The sequence below is a fragment of the Cucurbita pepo genome, chromosome LG03 (assembly GCF_002806865.2).
Source record: "Cucurbita pepo subsp. pepo cultivar mu-cu-16 chromosome LG03, ASM280686v2, whole genome shotgun sequence".
Classification (NCBI taxonomy): Eukaryota; Viridiplantae; Streptophyta; class Magnoliopsida; order Cucurbitales; family Cucurbitaceae; genus Cucurbita; species Cucurbita pepo.
In genome coordinates, this window is record NC_036640.1 from 1,183,934 (window position 1) to 1,205,057 (window position 21,124).

Here is a 21,124-nt window from a genome sequence, read left to right on the forward strand (position 1 = left end):
CCCCCCCCCCCCCCAGAATTTTATCTTGTGCTGTGTTGTTTACCTTCATTTTCGACGACGTTTATATTTTGGTAAATGACTCGGTCATTCGTTTTGATACAGGCAAAGGGAATGAACTATCTCCATAGACGTGATCCTCCAATTGTTCATCGCGATCTAAAATCACCGAATCTTTTAGTTGACAGGAAGTATACAGTAAAGGTAGATAAGTTCGTAACTTTCAGCTTAAAAATATTTCTCCTAGGGGACACTATTTTCCCGCTTTTTGGTCCTCTATCTCTTGTTAAGGTGTTACTTTGCTGGCATGAGTCCCCGCTGTTTTTTTTATCCATTAAAACTGTATCTAGACTCTTCCTAGTGCGTCATCTACTTTTTACCACTGTTGATAACCTTGCAAGTCCTAGGTACATGAGTTTAACTGAAACGTTTCAGCAGAAATTTTTTAAACATGTTTAGATTGGCGTTTTCTAGATTATACTTCTCTGCTGTAGAAGAACATGAAAATAAATGATAATGAATGTTCCAAAATCTGTAAGCAACAAGTTCTATCTTTTACGCTTCAAGGGAGGGAAGGGGGAACATCAATTTACAACATTGAAAACAAAATAAAATTTCCATACCTGATGATATGCTTGACATAACANTTTTTTTTTTTTTTTTTTTTTTTTTTTTTTTTTTTTTTTTTTTAAATAAGAAACCTGAAGGGATGTATTGTCTTTATGATCAAAATTTAGGGCTCCTTTGGATAGCCATTTGATTTTTTGCTTTTGAAAATTATGCTTATAAACACTACTTCCACCACAATTTTTACCAATGTTTTTAAATACTAAGCTATGTTTTTAGAATTTGACTTAGAATCAAGTTTTTCTTTAAGAAAGATGATAATCATAATACGAGGAAATGAACATAAATTTTAAAAACAGAAAACTAAAAACAAAATCGTTATCAAACGGGGTCTAGATTTTCTTTCTTTGAATGTCTTCATTTTTTCTCTGTTCAGGTTTGTGATTTTGGTCTCTCCCGTTTAAAGGCACGAACATTTCTTTCATCAAAATCTGCAGCTGGAACAGTAAGTTCTTGGCTTTGTAGCAATATATCGCCACACTATCCCTATTCGTGGAAGTTGTCTATACAATTTCTAATGTTTAACTATTCAATTTGTTAGCCTGAATGGATGGCACCAGAGGTACTACGTGATGAGCCGTCAAATGAAAAATCAGATGTTTACAGCTTTGGAGTGATTTTGTGGGAGTTAGCAACTTTGCAACAGCCATGGTGTAATCTAAACCCAGCTCAGGTTTTTTTCTTCCGTCTTCTTATAGTAATGTTGTCGGATAAGAAAATTGCACTGTTATCAAAAGCAAATGTTCTCTTTAAGCTTTGATCGTTTGTAAGTCTTCTAGAGCTTCCTAGTTTAGAATATCAAACACGCACTCTCTCTCTGTGAAGATAAATGAAACTTTATTAACTTAATGAAATAGATAAAAATTTTAAAAATTTAAAAAAAAAGAAAGAAAGAAAAAAAAAAGGCAGGAGAGGCCCTCCAAACAGAAGAGGGGTACAAAAAGCCACAATATTTTTTAAAGAATAACTACAAAACATATTGCTAAGCTTGTACCATGAGGCGGCTGTGATGATGTATTCAGTAAGATTTGTGTAGTTTCTTCCATTTCCATTAAAGGGTCTGTTGTTCCTGTCTAGCCAAATATTCAAGAAGAAGCTCTGGATGATGTTGAGCCAAAACATTTTTAGCCTTCTTTGTAGGACGAGTGAGATAACCAAAGAGATTGAATGTTTGAGGAAATCTTTGTTCATTGGCAAGGTCAAACTGCAAAAGACTAAGACATGGCTCCAAAACACGATAGCAAAGGAGAAGTGGGGAAAGAGGTGGTTTTGAGTTTCATTTTGCTTGCATAGAGATCACCCGTAGCAATTTTCCAAAAACATTGGAGTATGTTTAGTATTCAAGCCAAAACTCGGGATGGAATTGCCGTTCTCAAGTATTTGGCAGTATTTCCTACCAGAAAAAGTCAGCTCACTATAAATATTAATAGCCCTAGTAATCTAAATGGATCACGGAATTTAGATGAAGAGAAAAGACACGAAAGAAGTTTTTTTAAAACAAGGCTGAAGGATCTTGTCCTAAATTTTGGCGCTAAAAATGTAAAAAGAAATGGTTAATGAAGGAGAAGAAAACTTCACTTTTTCCACAAGATTGCTGTTAGAAGGAAATATGTTATCACTAGCTCGGTGATTGGTGAATCAAGAAAACTGTGAGGAGTATCTCTCCTAACTTGGGAAGCGTCTGGGAAAGATATATTCCCTACGGACTTCTGTGGAATTCTGGCTTGTCGATGAAAGGCATGCTTGGGAGGCCAGTTGATGATGAAGTGAGGATGGGTATAAAAGTAAATCTTGGAGCCAACAAAACTCCAGGCACAAGGTTTTGACATGGAATTCTGCTTAGGAGTTCGGGATGTTGTTAGTAAAGATAATATGGAAATGTGTCAAATTTTTCGTAATGGACTATCAACTGTAGTTTTTGAATGAGATGTTTGTTGGTTGCTCTTATTCCAGAAAAGGAGAAAGTTACCAAAATTGTGAATGTTTGGTTGAAAATACCACATTAAGTACGTAGAAGATCTTGGCTGATAGGCTCAGTGAGGTTCTTCCCTCGACTATCGTTTTTCCTTGGCTTTTGTTACTACTGGAAAATTTGTTGGTCCAATTTTGGTCTTTTCTCAAACAAGATTCTAGGAAAGAAAGGTTTTGAATCAAGATGGAAGCTATGGCCAGCCTAGGGGTAAAAGTATCACTTTTAGGGACCTGAGGCTAGGTGATCCCTTGACTTTTTGCCTTGTGTTGATTGAGCAGTTTTTGGTGAAAGATGTAGCAAATGGTGATTTTGAAGGATTTTTCATTTGTTTAAACATCCACACTACAATTTATGACTGCAAAACTCACGTTGAATGGAAATTGGGTTAAGGAATCTGCTCCTTTGTTCTCCAAGCCTAGGCGATATGTGATATCAAAATCATGCCCTCTTGATTTTGTGGTCAATCCCAATGCCTCATGCTAATTTCCTTTGCTTTATTAGATACTTCCAACATTTTTGGTCAGAGCAAAAATGAGATGTTTCCTACTTCAATTACTGAAAGCGACCAATGACGTTTTCTCACCATAAAGTTTGTAAAAAACCTGCGATGTTTTTCTGTTCTCTTTTTTCCTTTTCTGCACTCCTTGCCTATATGATGTGTGGGATTTTGATGTTTGTTGTAGACATTGTTGCTCAGCTATAAATCCCACTTCAGTTTGCATAACCTCTCTGGTAACTTTCGGCCGACTTTGTCGTAGCTAGATCCGTGACAGTTTCTTGTTGCGTAGGTTGTTGCAGCTGTTGGATTTAAGGGCTTAAGGCTTGAAATCCCACGTGATGTAAATCCCAAATTGGCTTCCTTAATAATGGCTTGCTGGGCCGAGTGAGTTGTTCTAATATAGTTCTATTCTTGGGCTCTTTTGCATTTTTGTTTTTCATTCGATATTACTAACTGATAAAATTGCAGTGAGCCCTGGAAACGTCCATCTTTTTCCAGCATAATGGAGACCTTGAAGCCAATGACTAAACAAGCACCGCCTCAACAAGGTCGTGCTGACACACTCTCAGTTATGTGACAATATGGAATGTAGGAATGCCTGACGTTTTCGAGTGCTGATAACGGTATCCTTCGAGAGATATCCGGTGCATTTAAAACGTTCCTCCAAATGATCTTAGGTGCTCCTATAGCAAAATCTTCCATTTCTACTTGTTCCCTTTTTCAAGCTAAGATCTGGTACCGGGCTTCTCTCAAGTTTTTGTGAAGGGATGGAGAAGTGTTGGAAAACTTCAATTATCATCAAAATGTAGAGAGATTAGAAGAATGTGGATCACTTCCATTGCCCACAATGAAGGAAAGCTTCAACCTTTTTGCTATAGTGTGATAAGGAAGCTGCAACTCCATTGTCAGCCTATTGCAGGTCACGCCTTTACTTGTTTGTATATTTATTGGTCTTATTTTGAGAACGGGACCTGGAATGGAACTAATTTTGTATATACTAATGATTAGTTGTGGCTGGATACAGTGTTATATTCAGTCGGACTTGGTGTTTGCTAGGAAATGTCATTACTGTTATTTAAGAGGCTGTTCAAACATTCAATTAATATTCACTGAGTCTGATAGTTTAGGTCCTGAAAACAGGGAGTGAAGGTCCCAAAATGGGATGGGTTCATTTTCTTCATCACAAAGTGCTGGTTTTTGAATGGGGAAAAAGACCCAACCTTTAAACATCATCAGTGAAATTTGGTCCAATTAATGTTTTTATTTTAAAATTAATAGCATAGAGTTCTTTAGTGATTTATATACAACTCAAACACAAGCCTTGCAGTTGATATAAAAACTCTGTGACGTGAGACAAGGATGTCACAGTCATGCTTATCCAAGGCGTGTTGTCGTCTATGGCTGCATGTTGGATATCTTGATCATGCTTGTTTAGGATGTTTTGTCCATGCTCGTTCCTACCTCCTTTTACATGCTTTCATCTTAGATAGACTTAAATAACATTTTACTATTTCATGTTGTGTCAATATGATGGTGTATGATCGGTCACAAAAATCATGTTTACACTCGTCATGGCTAAAATGCCCTAAAATTATTACAGAGGGTGCGACTAGTTCTCAATTCTTATATTTTTTCTACCTTGAGATATATGTTATTTAAATCGTGATGTTTTTAAGAAATGATTATATGTTATTTAAGTCGGAGGGAATATTCCATTAAGAATTTTCCTTCCCAAAAAAATTAATATATTAATCAATTCTTTTCTTAAAAAATATATATTATCAAATTGGAGATACGATCATCAATTGACAAAGACCTCTAAAATCCTATTGGTCAGTCGAGTTAACTTCGTCCTTAAGCAAATCCCGGTCCAAAGCGTCCCTTTCAAACCAAAACGACCGGTCCAGAAAAAACCCGTGCGGACAAAAGATCTAAAATTCCCCCAACCACAATAACGGCCTCTCGAAATAGCGCGGCTTCTGCGAAAACGATCTGATAAACAAAGGTCGGTTCTTCTCTGCTATTGTTTCCTCTCAATTTGCAGAGAATCCACAGCCTCAAATTTTTGGCGGCGTCTTAATGGGGTGCCGGCAAGAGCAACGGCTCAACTGTAGAGCTGCTACGACTCGATTCCCAGTCACTGTCTCCACCGCCTTTGAATTTCTTTCCCCAGATTTTTATCGAACACTTTGTCGGCGTAATGTTCTGTGGCGCTCTTTTATATACTCTGATCCATTTCCGAGCTCCATTTACCTGCCCAGTGTCATATTTTTCTTAGTCTCCTTCTATCGGAGGCTTTTCTGTTCAAAACCCAATGTCATCTTCTTCTGCACACTACCTGTTCGACGTTATGCTTGAACCAGATATAGGAGCTTCGGACCCATTTGTGGTGCTGTGTATGGGAAGTGATGTGCCTCAACCTCTAGAATGTCTTCATGGCCAGCTAGTTCCTCCATTTCTGTGGAAGACTTTCGATCTTGTTGAGGATCCTGCGATTGATCCGATTGTATCTTGGGGTTCAGCAGGGCAGAGCTTTGTGGTTTGGGATCCCGTGGAGTTTTCTAGAGTCATTCTTCCTTCTAATTTCAAGCATAACAACTTCTCCAGTTTTGTCAGACAGCTAAATACTTATGTGGGTATTGCACTACAGCCTTCAATGGCTGCTGTGGTCTGTATGTAAATTTTTTGTTCCGCCTTTTCTTCTCTCTCTTGTTGTAATTTTATTTATTTCTTTGTACATTTACGCTTGTTTTTAGTACTCTTGTATGTAATTGATTCGTATTTGTACTCTTGCAATAGTTCTTGGGGTGTATTGAACTTGAATCTCATGCTTCTGCATAAGATTTTCAATTATGGGAACTCAGAGTTCTTTTGCCTTCATTTTTTTTGCTGGCTCGTTCTGGTTTAAAGCCAGAGTTCTTTTGCCTTTGAATTAAGAGGCTTGAGCTCTTTCCTGCTTGATATTGCAGGCCTGAGGAAATACTCCCCTCCATGTGTTTGAAGGGGGATTGAGGAACTTCCATCTCCACCAGGTAGAATCAATCAAATTGATCATATTTATTAGTTCTCTTACTGATTATAGATACAAAAGGTGATGGAGCTTCCCCTATGCAAGAAAAATTTCGACCCCACTTGTGTTGTGTGATAATTTTTTGTTTAAATATACCACATACGTTCTATGAATGTCGGTGTATGCTGATGTATGTTGATAGCAATTCCTTTGGTATGTTATGTTGCTATACTGATGATTTGAAAACCTGTTGGGATTTGCATTCAGGGGTTCCGCAAGATTGATACAGACAGGTGGGAATTTGCAAATGGAGCTTTCCAACGAGGGAAGAAATACTTATTAAAGAACATTCAGAGGCGCAAATCACCTCATTCAGAGCAGATTGGAAGTTTGATAGGGCCATCTACTCGGGGAGGGAAGTCTGGATTAGAAGATGAAATTGGGAAGTTAAAGAAAGAGAGGAGCATGTTATTGCAGGAGGTTGTTGAATTGCAGCAGCAGCATAAGGGAACTGCTCAGCATGTCATCACGGTGAACCAACGCCTCCGGTCAGCAGAGCAGAGACAGAAGCAGATGATTACTTTCTTGTCGAAGTTACTTCGGAATCCAGAACTCTTATTTCACCTGAAGAAAAAGAAGGAACCGAAAGATATTGATTCCGAGAGAATCAAGCGGAAATTTGTTAAGCAGCATAAACATGATGGTTGTACACTGTCCATGGAAGGGAAGATCGAAACAGCAATGGATTTGAATCCAAGCCTGTTTGAAGGACCTTCTGCCAACCTTGTGCAGGGAATGGGATTATTTCCAGATAGCATACCCAATTTTCAACTTATGAATGCTTCATCAAGTGATTTAATTGCGTCTGAGGAATTAGCATTCCATGATGGAATTGTAAAACCAAGAGAGGAGCTGAGGGTAGAGGCTTCAAAGGCTATTGGGAGTCCTGACTATTTTGGCTCTTTGGCAGAGGATATTCTACAGTCCTCACATCATGGAACTGGAAGTATCATTAAACCAGAAGAAATTTGGAGTGCATACTTGAATGTTGATGCTAGTACGCCCGGTTCGAGCAACGAGTTGTGGAGCAATCCAGGCGGCTTTGAGGATAAATTTTGGCAAGTTTCTTGCAGACAGTCTTCAATCTGGGATTTAGGCTCCCAGCAGGCTGGAGATTTGGGCATGGACAAGTGGTCGGCTTCTGGTTTCCCATTCAACGACCCAGATACTCAAGCTTATCCCAAAAATACAGATCAGACTTAATTACATAGTATGCTTTTGCAGCCACTATGAATCTTAGTTATTTCTAGTTATAGGAACTGAATAATTCATTTACTTAGATAATGAATTGATCATGAACTTACTTACATACATTCCACCTGCTTACTCAGAATTTTCCTTTATTTCATTCTCAAACTTCCATTTTAAAATGCTGAATGTGTTTGCTTATGCACTGCAATGATATCGTAAACTCATCTTGCTAACATATACATACTTTGAAAGAGCTTCTGTTTGCTACACAACAACATTGTGTCCTGAACAATCAATGAGGTTCACAATCAAACTTAGGAAGAGCTTGAATGATTAAGATGATAAAAGATAGGCTTAGCATGTAAGAATCAGATTGAAGAACAAAAACAAAATTGTATATAAGCAATAAATAATTTGTCTGCTCTCTCCATATATTTGGCGTGCTACTATGCAATTCACAACAGCTGACTCAAGTTAGCAAGAGGAGAATCGGATCAAAACTATTACACTAATATTGAACTATTCTGAATTTTCCTTTGGCTTTTCTGAATCTTCCTTCGGTTTTTTAGAGGCTGGTCCGTCGTCTTTATTTTTCATTTTCGCTTCACGTCGTTCTCTCTTCACTCCCTTTGATTTGTCGGGTATAGCCATATCTCCAACCTATGAGTCAATGTCGAAAATCAAGTTTATTCAAATGACTGGCAAATTTGTAACGGATGACATAATAAAGTACCTACTTTGGTGATAAACATGATATGAGAATTCATATCATGAACCTAACATGACAAGAGAAGAGTTCAATTACATGAACCACTTCCAATCTAGAGGATATGCATGCATTGTGACAGTAGCAAGCCCTTTAACAAGAAAAGACATATACAGACAGAGGGAGAGAGAGAGATGTGCACACCTTTTGATCAGGAATATAGATCCTTCCGATCTTGCCCTGAATTGCATCCTGGCTAACATTCTTCTCCTGGAAGAAGTAAACATCAAAATTAGACAAACGGCTAAATAGAAAAAATGAAGTGCATGCATTTAAAAGATAGCCATTATTAAACCTTCTTCTTAGCCTGATCCTTGGCTGTTTTCATGGCTTCCTTCCTTAGACCGTCACTAGGAAGTCGGTGGCGGCGAACCACCATATCCATTGAAGGACCAACTTCAACTAGTTCCATTCTTGGAACTACTGAACCTGACTTCTTCAATCGCAATGCACAATGAGTGAGAAATACTTTATTCGGTGAGATGGCTGTACATACATACACACGGTCCAACCCTGCAAGATTTAAATTCTCTACAACCTGCAAAGACAATAGATATCTTTTATATCTAAACATTCAAACTCAAGTCAGCTAAAGCTGCAGGGTTTATACCTCCCCCCGGAATAAATCAAGCAAAACTTCCTTTAAATGCTTTAGCTCTTCCACATTCTCAAATCCTTCCCCAATGAAAGTAATGAAAGGCTTTGACCCCACCCGTGGCGAGAGTTTCTTATCATATGTGAAAGAATGCATTGACTTGAAATTTTCAATCCCAACCTCAACTAGGTCATAGATTTTGTGATCATAGGTTCTCCCTATGACAAGGTTATCGGGTCGTTTCTTTGAGTGAGAACCATACTGCAAAAGAGGTGCAACAAATACAACAATAAATAACTGGGGACATAAAAGCACGAAGCTGTTTACTGTTTTATAATAACAGAGGAAAAGAGATACAAAACTTGAACACAATAAGACGGAGGTTTCCCTCAAAATAGGGTGCCTCCGAAATTGAAGTTCTCTAAATTCTTGGCGGCTCACCTTACCCCAACAAAAATGCACATCGTGACTATATTTTTCTACATAGGTTCATCTGTTTGAGGACTGCTAAGTTCTTCGATCAAAAACCATTTAGGGAAAACGAGAAGTACTCATCCAAAAGAATCAAACCTTAAACGAATCACTAAACGGCTAGAATTAATTTTATATCAAAGTCTCCGTGATGAAGAGTACATAAATTGCCTCCGGATGGGAAAACTGAATTGTAAAAGCACATACAAAACTAAAAAAAGTACGTTACTTGCTGCAGAGCTCCAAGAAATTAAGCCAAGTAAATAACCGACGCATAGAATATTAAGCATTCACAAGTGTACGCACCACGATAATACTGCAATCAGTTTTGAGAGAGAAAAATTCCAAAGACGAATCGCCGCCACTTTCAAATGGTTTAATTCCATCATTCTTACGAGAATACTTCACGGAACTTTCTTTCTTCAGGTGATAGAGTTCCGTCAGTACTGCATTCAACACGCCGCTCGTTTTTGTGCCATGAAGTATCAGCGTCTTCTTCCCTGTCTCAACCTGCGATTCAAATCGATAACCAAATCCATCAATACGGAAAGAAAATAACAATTCACAACCTATACAAACTTCTTTAACATGCTGTTAATCGTCCAGTACAAACTATCTCCCGAAGCATGAAGATATACAGACGGGACTGGAAGAACTTACAATTTTGGGGGCACGTTTCTCAAGCTCTCGTCTAACTTTTCCATTCTTGGGAGTTCTAATCTTCAACATGATCCTCAACGACGAGATGACGGAGATGATTTAGGGTTTTGATGCTCAGAAGAATATCGACACTTCCGGCGACTGCAAACTGACGCCGATTTTGGTGGGTTTTATGGCGCGGGCGTCTTTAATGTTAGGGTTTTGGGGGCAAATTCGGGTTTTTGGAAAAACTCAAGTAATCCTCCTATTTTAATTTAATTCTTTATTCAAATAAATTATGTTAAATTAAGTTCTAAAAAAAAATTAGATTGGGATCTATTTAATGAATTTACAGTATAATAGATCATAAATTTTTTTTATTCCAAGAAGTTAAAAAAAACAAAATTTTAAAAAATTCATTGAATTATTTAATATAATTTTAAATTTTATCTTCACTAAATTAAGTAAATATAAATTTATAATTTAACTAAATAAAATTTAAGTTAATTGGTTAGGTTTTTCTTGAAAATTTTATGTGTCGACACACGAAGTACTTAAGTATGATATTGTTTAGTTTGAGTCATGATTTTGACGGACCTTAAATTAGAAGATGTGAGACTTTCATTCTAACATGTATAAATACATTAATTTATTAACGTAAATTTGGCTCTATTTTTTATTTCCTTATATATCTTATTTTCAATTTGATGCCTACCAATATTTGTGAATTTTTTTTAAAATAGTTAAAATATATATATATATATATATAATTTACAAAATATACCTTTAAAATTCTTAAAACTTCATAAATTAAAATAATTCGTTGAATTTCGTGATTCCAAATTATAGGCTAGATCTTGCTTTATCGCCGCCACGTGCCTGCCTTTCATTGATTGAATCGTCACCGCAGCAGATAAAAACTCGGAAAAGGGTAATTTTAATGAATCTAAATTATTTGTTATTTGTTATTTTTATATTTATAAAATAAATATTATTAAGAGGAGAAGAAGAAGAAAAAAAAAAAAAAAAAACGGACATCTCAAACTGGGGCTAAGCGTTCTCGCAGTCCCTCTATATAAAGAACCAGTCTGGTTCCCATTTCAAAGCTTTGCCGGGTTCTAGCATTCTTCAGCCCAATTTCAGTTATTCTTTTTTCTTGTTTCTTTAGTAATCATTGTAAATCTTCTTCATTCTCTGTAACTTTTTAGGATTAGGGTTTGAATCTGGTTCTATCTTGTACAATTTTAGGGTTCAGTGGGTTTGTTTTTGTAATCTACATGTTGCTTTTGCGCGAACTAGTCACTGGTAGGAAGAAATCAAGAAAGGCTATTGAGATCTTGTCTACTTATTTTGCCAATTCCTTTTTTCGTTTGTATCGACGATGTAATTACAGAGAATTAGAATTTTACTAGGTTTAGGATTAGGGTTTTGGTTTATTTCGTTTGCTAATGGAAATGGAGAGCTCGCGGAGACCTTTCGATCGAACGAGGGAACCGGGTTTGAAGAAGCTTCGACTGGCCGATGAGGCTGACCGCGGTGGGAACATTAATGGCCGGCCGTTTCCGCAGAGACCAGTTGTTTCCGGAACCAATATCGCTCAATCCAGATTTCGAGCAAGCGATAGGGATCCGGGAAGCAGTGATTCTGGTCGAGTGGGGTATCAGCCTCAGCCGCCGCAGCATCAGGAGCTTGTGAGCCAGTACAGGACAGCCCTTGCTGAGCTGACTTTCAATTCCAAACCAATCATCACGAATTTGACCATAATCGCGGGTGAAAATCTCCAGGCTGCAAAAGCGATCTCTGCCACTATTTGTGCCAACATTCTCGAGGTGAACCCAGTTTTAAACTGTGTAGCAGCGTTTTGCATTCCGTTGATTGATTTTTTTTTTTTTTTTCATTTTGTGTGAATATGATTGTATGGGGAATTAGTGTAGAAGGGAAAGAAGAAATACAGAAAATGCTTTCTTGTTGAATTGCAGAAGTAAAATTGTAAATGTAATGGGATTAATGAAATCTTTGCGTCTTACAGCGATTTTAATTATTTTGTAGATAGTGCAAGAGATTGGTTGTGGAATATAACAATTGCTCCTATAATATGTTTCTTTATGCGTTATCATCTTAGTACTTGAAACTACATCATGATTTTCTTTAGAAAAAGCTTTTTTATTGGAGGTTGTAAGTAATAACGTGGGTTTTGGTATGGCTATCAATTCACGCTTGCTTCTGGTATCGAATGAAACTTCGCAAGAATAATTAGCAACTCTCATAAGGTTCTTTATTGGGCTAATTGAAAATCTAATTTATAAAATTAGTTAAACAACAATGCAGCTTCTCTTCTTTAGTTGGTTGACTCCCCTGTGTACTGAAATTGATGGTTATATTATACTGTTTCTAAATCCACAAGTCAGGGACGATAAAAAAATTGTACCCAATAAAACCACCAATTGAAATATAAGCACCAAGCCGAGTTAACAGATGATTGCATTTTGACAGGAGGCTAATGATCTTTCACCTCGATGAGAGATCGTTGATCTGGGGGAATTTTAGCAGGTTTGAGCTAGGATATTAGATAAAGTTCTTGTGGTTTTGGTGGAACTGTGTATGTTGATAGAAAAAAAAATGGAGTTGCAAGTTTGAATTGTATTGTTATAGAAGTTTTGATCCTTTACGTGTTCCTTTCATGCTGATCCTGTTCTTGTTATTGAGTGCCTTGTGGTGTTTCTTTTCTTCTCCTGATCCTAGTAAAGCTTGAAATATCAAATGATACTAGAGAAGGATCAGTGAGTTTTGATGTGGTGTGCACCCTATGTTATATCGTTAAATGTTAAGTGAAAATGAATCTAGTCAGGCACTTGTGTATGCTTCTGGAGTAATGATTGAGCATTAGAACTACCGTTCTACAACTTCTTTGGTGCATTTAGAATGCTTAAAGACTGCTGGAGGTTTGATTCCCTTGATATGTGTGTGGCCTGCATTGGTGTCTGTGAATGCACAATGCACACGACTAGTTTGCTGCTGGAAAAGTGTTGAGCTGTTAACTTGTTTGTATAATTGTAGGAGATTAGTTTTATTATTTCAAGAAACTGCAGTATTGGCTTACTTGAAGCATGATTTAGCCATTGAAGCCACTTAAGATTTAACCTTTCTCCCTCACTTAATGATCTAAACCAATGTTGTATTGTGATATTTATCTCCATTTACGAGTACAGACACTTCGATGCACATCTGTCTGTGTAAAATTTGACGCACTCTTGTTTTAGTATGATATGCCTCCAAATATTGTACTATTTTTCTCTCTATAACTGGCTACGAGTGTTGCTGATAGTTACATAAGGTCACTTCTCTAAGTTGTTTTAAGGAATCATCAACTTTTTTCTGTGTATGCATGTGCAAAATGCTTGCTGATAGGAATTCAATTTCTTTTTATGGGGCATTTTTGTTTGGCCCTACAATCGTCAATTGTTCATCTGGAAGTCTTGATGCCATATTGATTTCTTATATATGTTCCAGGTTCCCACTGAGCAGAAGCTGCCATCACTTTATCTATTGGACAGTATTGTAAAGAATATTGGAAGAGATTACATAAAATACTTTGCAGCAAGACTACCGGAGGTTAGATTTTGTTGTGTACCTCTACCTACCAAGAGCACCCCTGGTCTACCATAAGTTGTGCTTCCTCGTGGCTCAGTATCATTGTTCATTTTCTTGAACTGATATGAAGATATCGACGTGAATGTCATTTCCAGCATTATTTGACCAGTAATCTGGGTCCTATCAATTTAACAATTTTATGATAGTATTCACTGCCTATCAATCCCAAATTTAGAATAGTTTTTTCTATCATTTTTAGGTATTTTGCAAAGCTTATAGGCAAGTCGACCCATCTGTTCATACAAGCATGAGACATCTTTTTGGCACCTGGAAAGGAGTGTTTCCTCCTCAAACTCTGCAGATTATCGAGAAAGAACTTGGTTTCGTGTCTAGCGGTAGTTCTTCTTCTGGGACCATAACCTCGAAGCCAGATTTGCAGGCACAACGTCCACCCCATAGTATCCATGTAAATCCCAAGTATATTGAGAGGCAACGCCTTCAGCAGTCAGGCAGGGTTAGTGAAGTTCTACTACCATGTTCCGTTTTAATTCTTACGGTGGTCCACTTATACTTCTTGAAAATTGAAGTCATTCTTGGTTTTTTAAATGTGATTATCAGCCCTTATAAATTGAGAATCTGTTGTCTGTTGTCTTTAATCTTCTCGTTGCCACAAATTGATAACCTATTCAGCTTTGCTTTTTCATAGAAATAGATTTCTGAAAATCTTCCAAGTACTTGCCTATACTATACTTTTCTTAACCCAAGAATCTTAATTTGTGAAATGGTTTTGCTACTCTTTTTCTTGTCCTTATGTGATTAATCTTTATACGTGATGAAGGTGAAAGGAATGACTAGTGATGGTACTGGCGCAACAACTGTAACTCAGGATGTCGCCCAAGCCAAAATTAGTTCTGGACGCCCGTGGGCGGACACACCAATTAAAGGGCTTGTATGTTTTTTTTCTTTTCCTCCAAAAAGTCGCATTATTTATTAGTTTTTCAGTTCCCTCATTACAAACACCAATGGTATAAATTTTGCAGGATATTCAGCGTCCACTTAGAGATGCACCAAACGATTTGGCACAAGAGAAGAACGTCGCCGCTGCATATCTAGACTATGAATGTGGTTCTGATCTTTCAAGGACATCAGGTGTTGGAAGGAGGGTCGTTGATGAAGGGCAAGACAAATCTTGGTCTTTAGCTGGAAACAATTTGGCTGAGAAATTATCTGGACAAAGAAATGGGTTCAACAACAAGCTTGGATATGAAAATTACCCTGCACCCAAGTCTGCAAACACTGGTGCACGTCTACTGCCCATGCAAAAATTTTCAAGCGGCAGCAGCAACAGAGTGTTGTCTACTAACTGGAAGAACTCTGAGGAAGAGGAGTTTATGTGGGGTGAAATGAACTCTATGTTGACAGGTCATGGTGCACCTGCCATCGCCAGTGGCACCGGGAAAGATCAATGTACTCCTGAGGATTCGGATAATTCGGTAAGCTTGGATATAATTGATGGGGACCACTTTTTCCTTGTTATATTACCAACAACTTCACTAGTTATATTGGCAGAAAGCAAAAGAAAAGAAAAAAACGTTTGCTACATACTTTCCACTCTTGTAGTGCATCTTTCAGGGTGGGCAATTATGGATCATTGACCATGTCATAAATGATTGATTGTTGAGTTGGTTTCGATATGCAGGGTACTGACAATAAGCCATTAAGCATACGGGATACTGGGGCAAGTGTTGATAGGGAAGCTTCCTTTGATTCACAATCATCTGAGCAGAGAGAACTAGGGGATTCTGGACAGCAAAGGTCATCAATGTGGCAGTTCCAGGAGGCAATATCTCTGGATGGGCTGAGAGGCAGGGTTCCTAGAAAGAATTCAGCTCAATCAGGAGGTTATGGTGCCACTCTAACCGCAATGTCAGGTGCTAACTCTTCTGTGGATCAAATGGGAGGACGATCACAGATCACATCATCTAATATTGGAGCTTCAGGACATGGGTTTCTGAATAAAGGAGGTTCAGGGTCCCTTGGGACTGTAGGCCATCCAAGATTTCCATCACAAAGTGTTGCATTACCATCTGGACAGCCACCCTTGAACCAGCGCCCCCCTTCACCATTAGTGGATCATGTCGCTCATAAAAAACAAAGCCATAAAACTTCATTTCCTAATCTTGACCCACGTAGAAGGCATATACGGGATGCTGCCCTTGGCCTGCATCCCAACATTCGGCCAGATAACCTTCAAAAACCACAGCCTCAGGACCTACAAGCTTCAGCTTCATCTATACCTGCTTCTCAAACCAGGCACCGGTCACTGAAACCTGAAGTCACACAGTCGGAACTTTCTAGTCAGCATGCAGTATCAATTCCGGACACCGATTTTGGACCGCCCTCATCGGCTGGGACAGTTCTAGAAGTCTTACCTGCAGAAATTTTGGGAGAGCCAAGCACTAGTAGTTTGTTGGCTGCTGTAATGAAAAGTGGAATTTTGTCCAACCATTCAATAATCAGTAGCATGCAACAGAATTTCAGCTCCCAAGATGTGGGAAATATGCAACCCCGTTCAAGCGTCAACCCTCCTCTACCAAGTCAGTCTTCTCCTGCCCATACTCAGTCTACATTCTCAGAGCCAAAGACTGTGGGCGAATCTTCATTAGGTCCTCCATCTCTTGAAAGCACATCAACGCTGGTTAAGTTATCTCAGAGTAAGGTAGAAGACACACCGTTGCCATCTGATCCACTTCCTTCTCCATCTACTATGAATAGTGCATCCACTGAAACTTCAAATGTGGTAAACGATGATTCTAGTCCAATTTCTAACCTTTTGAGCTCATTGGTTGCAAAGGGCCTCATATGTGCTTCTAAAGGAGAATTAGCAAGTAACGTTACATCCCAGATGCCTTCACAGCCTGAAAATTTGAAGTCAGGTGATGTTGTGACTTGTTCTATACCAGTTCCTTCCATCCCTATTCCCTCTTCCAGTCAATCATCTATAAGACCTGAATCACCTTCAAAAGCTGCTGCTAAGAGCTCCACTACTCCACCTCCATCTGCCACAACTGAGATAAACAACCTCATAGGCTATGAGTTTAGTTCACATGTTATTCGCAAATTTCATCCATCTGTGATCAGTGGACTCTTTGACGATATTCCATTTCAATGTAAGATCTGCGGTCTTAGACTGAAATGTGAAGAACAGTTGGATACGCACTTGTGGTGGCACATGTCAAGAACTGAGTCAAACAATTCATGTAGGGCACCAAGAAGATGGTATCCAAGTTCAGTTGATTGGGTATCTGGAAATGCTAGACTTCTACTTGACGCTGCCACTTCTCTGGACAAGTCCAGCATGATGGAAGAAGATAACGAGCCAATGGTTCCAGCAGATGAAGACCAATTTGCCTGTGTTTTATGTGGTGAGCTTTTTGAAGATTTTTATAGTCAAGAGTTGGGTAAGTGGATGTTCAAAGGAGCAATGCATATCACCATCCCATCAGTGGGTAGTGAGGTAGGAAGCACAAATGAACGAGTTGCTATAGGACCCATTGTGCACATAAGTTGCTTCACTGAAAGTTCAATACACGAGTTGGGACTGGCAACTGATATTAAGAAGGTAATGTTCCTGGATCTTTACACTTTTGCATGACTTGATTTGGTTTCACTATCATCCATTGGTCTCCCTGATTTTTTTATGTGCTGTTCGTAGACTCTTTTTTTCCCCTTCCTGTTCTTTTATTGAACGATGGACTGACTTGGAACGTTAGAAAAATTATGTTTTGTGCTGAATGACCCTATAGCATTGGACTGGTAAAGCAAGGAAAAGATAGAGCCCTATTCTATGAATTGGTTTGGTAGAATCAAGTATTATTTCCCCATTATTTGGGATGTTACTCGTCATTACTTGAATTAATCATGGAACACCTAAATCATAATCGTTTTCTTCCTTTAGTCCTCCATAGAAAGCTCCTTTTACTGACATTTAGGACCTATAAAGCAGACACTTTAGATGCATGATATTGTGCCTACTGGCGTTAATCTGAAAGTATGCTCAATCTGTATCGATGTTGCGCTTGAGGTTGCAGGCATTTTCTTGATTTAAAATTTGAGTGTTGTTAATATAAGCTTATTTGCATTATGTCCAACCTACAGGAAACGGATGTATGATGCTTCCCTGCAAAACGTAATACTGGAACTACTCTGGGGGCATCCTGCTCGTGCAATTGGCATGGGGATGCGGAAAGGGAGTATGGATATGAGTGCTTCGCTCGTGGTTAGATTGGTTGAGCAAGAGATTATAGGGAGTGGTAGCTCTAATACTGGTATTTTCTAGTTTCCAGATTCCTTTTTGTTTTTGTTTTTCTTCTAAAGATATATAGTTGAGAATACATCAATGCAATGAGCTTTTTCATTCAGATCTTTACCGTCTTGATTCTCAGTGAATTTTCACTTAACATCAATATATGTTTGATATAAATATGAGGCAGAGCACTCCAAGTCCTAGCCACTTGGCGCCTCTATCAACAAAGCCTTCGTATCATCGAAGTCGTCATACTAGCAAAGTGGTTTTGATTCACCATCATTTTCTTTTTTCCTTGTAATTTACACAGTAAAGGAGAGTTGTTTAAGATTCTCTCAGCTTTTGAGAAGGGTTGTTCACTTGTCTTGCTGGTCTGGATATGATTATAATGATGTTGGATTTTGCTTCTTGTTGCCTATATCATTTGCCCCCAGTCCCCACCTTGTTTGGCTGATTAGACAAGCTTGGCGTGGCAGATATTGTGATACTTATTTGCAGATTTATCGCAATAATTGTCTTCAACATCATGAACTGCGGAATTGTTTTCTGTTTGGATGGCCATTAGAGCGTTGAAAAGAAGACAAACAAACAAGTGATTTGACTCATGTAGGCTGTAGGCTGGAAAATGTAGCAGTCCAAACACTCTGTTAGGCTCACGATCTTAAAACATGTCTACTAGAGACAGATTTTTACACTCTTAAGGAATGTTTCGTTTTTCTCTCCAACCAGTGTGGGATCTCACACATAAGCTTGTGACGGTACTTTGAATTTGAAGGGATTTAGATGAAGCAAAGGTAAAAGTTGATATGTTTGTACCGTTATTCCATTGTTTAGATTCATTTCTTATCGACCACTACAAACAACATACAAACTCGTTAATAGGGATGAAAAGTAGTTCTAATGTCTTCAATAATCATCTCTAATTTAAGGGGTTGGAAATAATAATTGTTGATTATTGGTGCATGGCGTTCACATGGAAAAGTAGAGCTACAATAAATCTTATTAATCTTACTTTTCCTATATTGTTTTGTTTGCTATTCTTTATGTCCCAACAACATCATTTCTGTCCCATCTCTTATCCCAAAAAAATTCGTACCTTTTTTCCTCATTATTGTAGCTTCGTTGACTAAGATTCGTTTCTTTTCTTCTTTTTTTATTTTTTTATTTTTTCACTTATTATTATTTTTTTAATCAGATTAACAAAAAATATAATCATATAATAATACGACGTATAAATTTATATTTTTTGAAAGTTTAAAAGCTAAATTAGTATTTCAGACGTAAATTTATATTTTTTGAAGTTTGGATATAAAATAACCATAATTATTGTAAATAATAGTTTATATCATATAATAAAATGATAAAAACAACAACAACTCCTGTAGTATTTGGATGTGTACATAAAACATATCTTTAAATTAGTATTTGATTCAATGCTTCACATTCTGTGTGTAAACATAATCCAAGTGTGCTTCTAACATCATCTTCCTCTTCTCCCATCCTTCTTCTTCTTCTTCTCCCTTCTCCCTTCCTCCTATCATCTTCAAAACAAAATCAGAAGCCATTAAAATCCAAACAAGAAAATTGGTAGAACAACAACAAATAAACTAATTGAGGCTATTTATTTACATGGGGGAAATCTGCCCATGAATCTGCTTGAACCACTCCATGGGTGAGCTTCTCGTGGGTTTCCCCTAGACCTGCAAATTTTCCGGGAAAATCAAATATAGAGAGAGAAAAAAGGAAGGATTTTTGTATGTGGGTCTTACCCTGTTTGGCTGCTGGGAATCGGGCAGAGGCTGATTGGGAAAAGAGAAGGAAAATGAAGAGAAAAGAGAAGAAGAAGAAGAAGAAGAAGCCATGGGAGCTCTGGTTCATTTTCTAAGCTTCTCAATAGAGCGAGAGACAGTGTGTGTTTGTTGCTGTTTTCAAGTCACATGGAGACACCCAAACAGAGCAGTTCTGGGGTTATAAAATGCCACCATTCTTACAAATACCAATGCCCACTTTAATTCCTTTCCTTTTTTTTCTATTTCTATTATTTATTTGTTTCTTATAAATTAATTAATTACATTACAAATTCTATCCCTAAATTTATATCTGTTGACCAAATATATAATTTTAATTTCCCAATAAAGTTTATCATTTTAGGTTTGTAATTTAACCTTCTTCCTTTTTTAATAATTACAATAATAATATAATTTAACCTTCTTCCTTTTTTAATAATTACAATAATAATATTACTATTATTGCTTCATCTACGCATTTCAATTTTAAATAATTGACATATATTCACTTATTCCAAATCATATTTTTAAAAATAGGAGAAAAATAAAATAAAATTGAAAAGTAGTTGAAGAAGTCAAAGCTTAGGACTGCGGCATGGTGGAGGACAACAGCTGTCCGCCACAGCCAAAATCATTCAACCTTTCTCTCTCTTATTTTATTATTTATTTATTTTGTTCTCAGAGTTCGCACGTGACAACCAAATTTGAAACAGTTTAATACCACAATCGGAATTTGTTTATTTATTTATTTATTTATTTATTTATTATTATTATTATTACTGTAGCTGTTTAATTAATTTAAAGGTCTTTCTGACAAAAGTTACTGAAAGAAGGAGAAGATGATGCCATACTCATGCATGCATACCATCCATTTTCTTGCATTGGGAATTGGTTTCAAATGATATTTCTATTTTCATTTTATGCTTAAATATATATACCAAAATATTATCACCTTTATATTATTTTAAAACCTCCAATAAAAAAACAAAAATAAAAATATCTTCGTGTCGTGTTTAAAAAATATCATTAATACTCCTAAATTAAAAAAATATATATTTATGAACCCTTCGTTCATATATATATATATATAATTTCATTTAATTAAAATTTGGTATCAGATACCAAAGGCAAAAGAAGAGGCTAGGTCTCAAAGAAAGAAAGAAAAAAAAGGCTTTTGAAAAAGTGAGATTCTTTTGATATTTTCATGTTGTACAAAGTTTTTAATTTGGCCTTAATTTCTGAAAAATTTCAGTTTAAATTATATGAATTTTGTGAATTTGGCCACTAATAAAAATAAATTTTGATTGGTTAATTCATTAATTATTTTCAATATTGCAATTTTACGATTCAAATTAAACAAAAAAAAAAAAAAAACATTTAATATTGTTTATTATGGGCTTCACTAATTCCTAATTTTTTTTTTTATTATTATTGATTGTATTGAGGGAATTTGGACTGGGCCGAAACCAGAATAAAAAGCCCACTATACCCTGCAGCTTCAATAGTCTTAGGCCCGATAATAATCTTAGGCCCAATAATAGTCTTACGTTTGGGCCTTTGAAGATCCCGACATGGGCCCTCGACAAATAAATGAACAATAGTCTTATATCATG

The 21,124-nt window shown here is 37.1% G+C and overlaps 5 protein-coding genes across 7 annotated transcripts in view; 3 read left to right on the forward strand and 2 right to left on the reverse strand.

Annotated features, from left to right (window-relative positions):
- Window positions 1-4,200, forward strand: part of LOC111790451 (serine/threonine-protein kinase CTR1-like) — a 10,186-nt gene extending 5,986 nt beyond the window's left edge. Inside the window, exons 11-15 of the mRNA XM_023671346.1 lie at window positions 103-201; window positions 1,001-1,069; window positions 1,166-1,297; window positions 3,385-3,479; window positions 3,564-4,200. Coding sequence (XP_023527114.1) covers window positions 103-201; window positions 1,001-1,069; window positions 1,166-1,297; window positions 3,385-3,479; window positions 3,564-3,672 — 504 coding nt within the window. The 3' untranslated portion in view covers window positions 3,673-4,200. The remainder of the gene's footprint in view (window positions 1-102; window positions 202-1,000; window positions 1,070-1,165; window positions 1,298-3,384; window positions 3,480-3,563) is intronic.
- Window positions 4,201-5,032: 832 nt separating this feature from the next.
- LOC111790796 (heat stress transcription factor A-3) lies at window positions 5,033-7,508 on the forward strand. Its single transcript, XM_023671857.1, has 2 exons — window positions 5,033-5,727; window positions 6,373-7,508. Exons 1-2 carry the CDS (start codon window positions 5,410-5,412, stop codon window positions 7,366-7,368), a joined length of 1,314 nt encoding a protein of 437 aa, XP_023527625.1. The 5' UTR covers window positions 5,033-5,409; the 3' UTR covers window positions 7,369-7,508.
- A 162-nt stretch (window positions 7,509-7,670) lies between these two features.
- LOC111790797 (ribosome production factor 2 homolog) lies at window positions 7,671-10,035 on the reverse strand. The gene is made up of 6 exons (XM_023671858.1): window positions 9,849-10,035; window positions 9,495-9,698; window positions 8,733-8,978; window positions 8,418-8,660; window positions 8,267-8,332; window positions 7,671-8,016 (listed from the first exon to the last, which is right to left on the reverse strand). The coding sequence occupies exons 1-6, from the start codon at window positions 9,915-9,917 to the stop codon at window positions 7,876-7,878; spliced, it is 969 nt and encodes a 322-aa protein (XP_023527626.1). The 5' UTR covers window positions 9,918-10,035; the 3' UTR covers window positions 7,671-7,875.
- Window positions 10,036-10,851: 816 nt separating this feature from the next.
- On the forward strand, window positions 10,852-18,140 carry LOC111790321 (flocculation protein FLO11-like). Of its 3 annotated transcripts, none has more exons than XM_023671181.1 (8): window positions 11,569-11,656; window positions 12,321-12,377; window positions 13,338-13,586; window positions 13,678-13,932; window positions 14,257-14,367; window positions 14,459-14,911; window positions 15,118-17,040; window positions 17,577-18,140. In XM_023671181.1, exons 4-8 carry the CDS (start codon window positions 13,726-13,728, stop codon window positions 17,589-17,591), a joined length of 2,709 nt encoding a protein of 902 aa, XP_023526949.1. In that variant the 5' UTR covers window positions 11,569-11,656; window positions 12,321-12,377; window positions 13,338-13,586; window positions 13,678-13,725; the 3' UTR covers window positions 17,592-18,140. The 3 variants fall into 3 exon arrangements, with proteins under 3 accessions (XP_023526947.1, XP_023526949.1, XP_023526948.1); XM_023671180.1 differs by having other exon boundaries at window positions 13,338-13,439; XM_023671179.1 differs by lacking the exon at window positions 12,321-12,377 and having other exon boundaries at window positions 10,852-11,656; window positions 13,338-13,439.
- An 893-nt stretch (window positions 18,141-19,033) lies between these two features.
- LOC111791197 (putative phytosulfokines 6) lies at window positions 19,034-19,750 on the reverse strand. Its single transcript, XM_023672448.1, has 3 exons — window positions 19,494-19,750; window positions 19,354-19,424; window positions 19,034-19,265 (listed from the first exon to the last, which is right to left on the reverse strand). The coding sequence occupies exons 1-3, from the start codon at window positions 19,600-19,602 to the stop codon at window positions 19,155-19,157; spliced, it is 291 nt and encodes a 96-aa protein (XP_023528216.1). The 5' UTR covers window positions 19,603-19,750; the 3' UTR covers window positions 19,034-19,154.
- Between the last annotated feature and the right edge of the window lie 1,374 nt (window positions 19,751-21,124).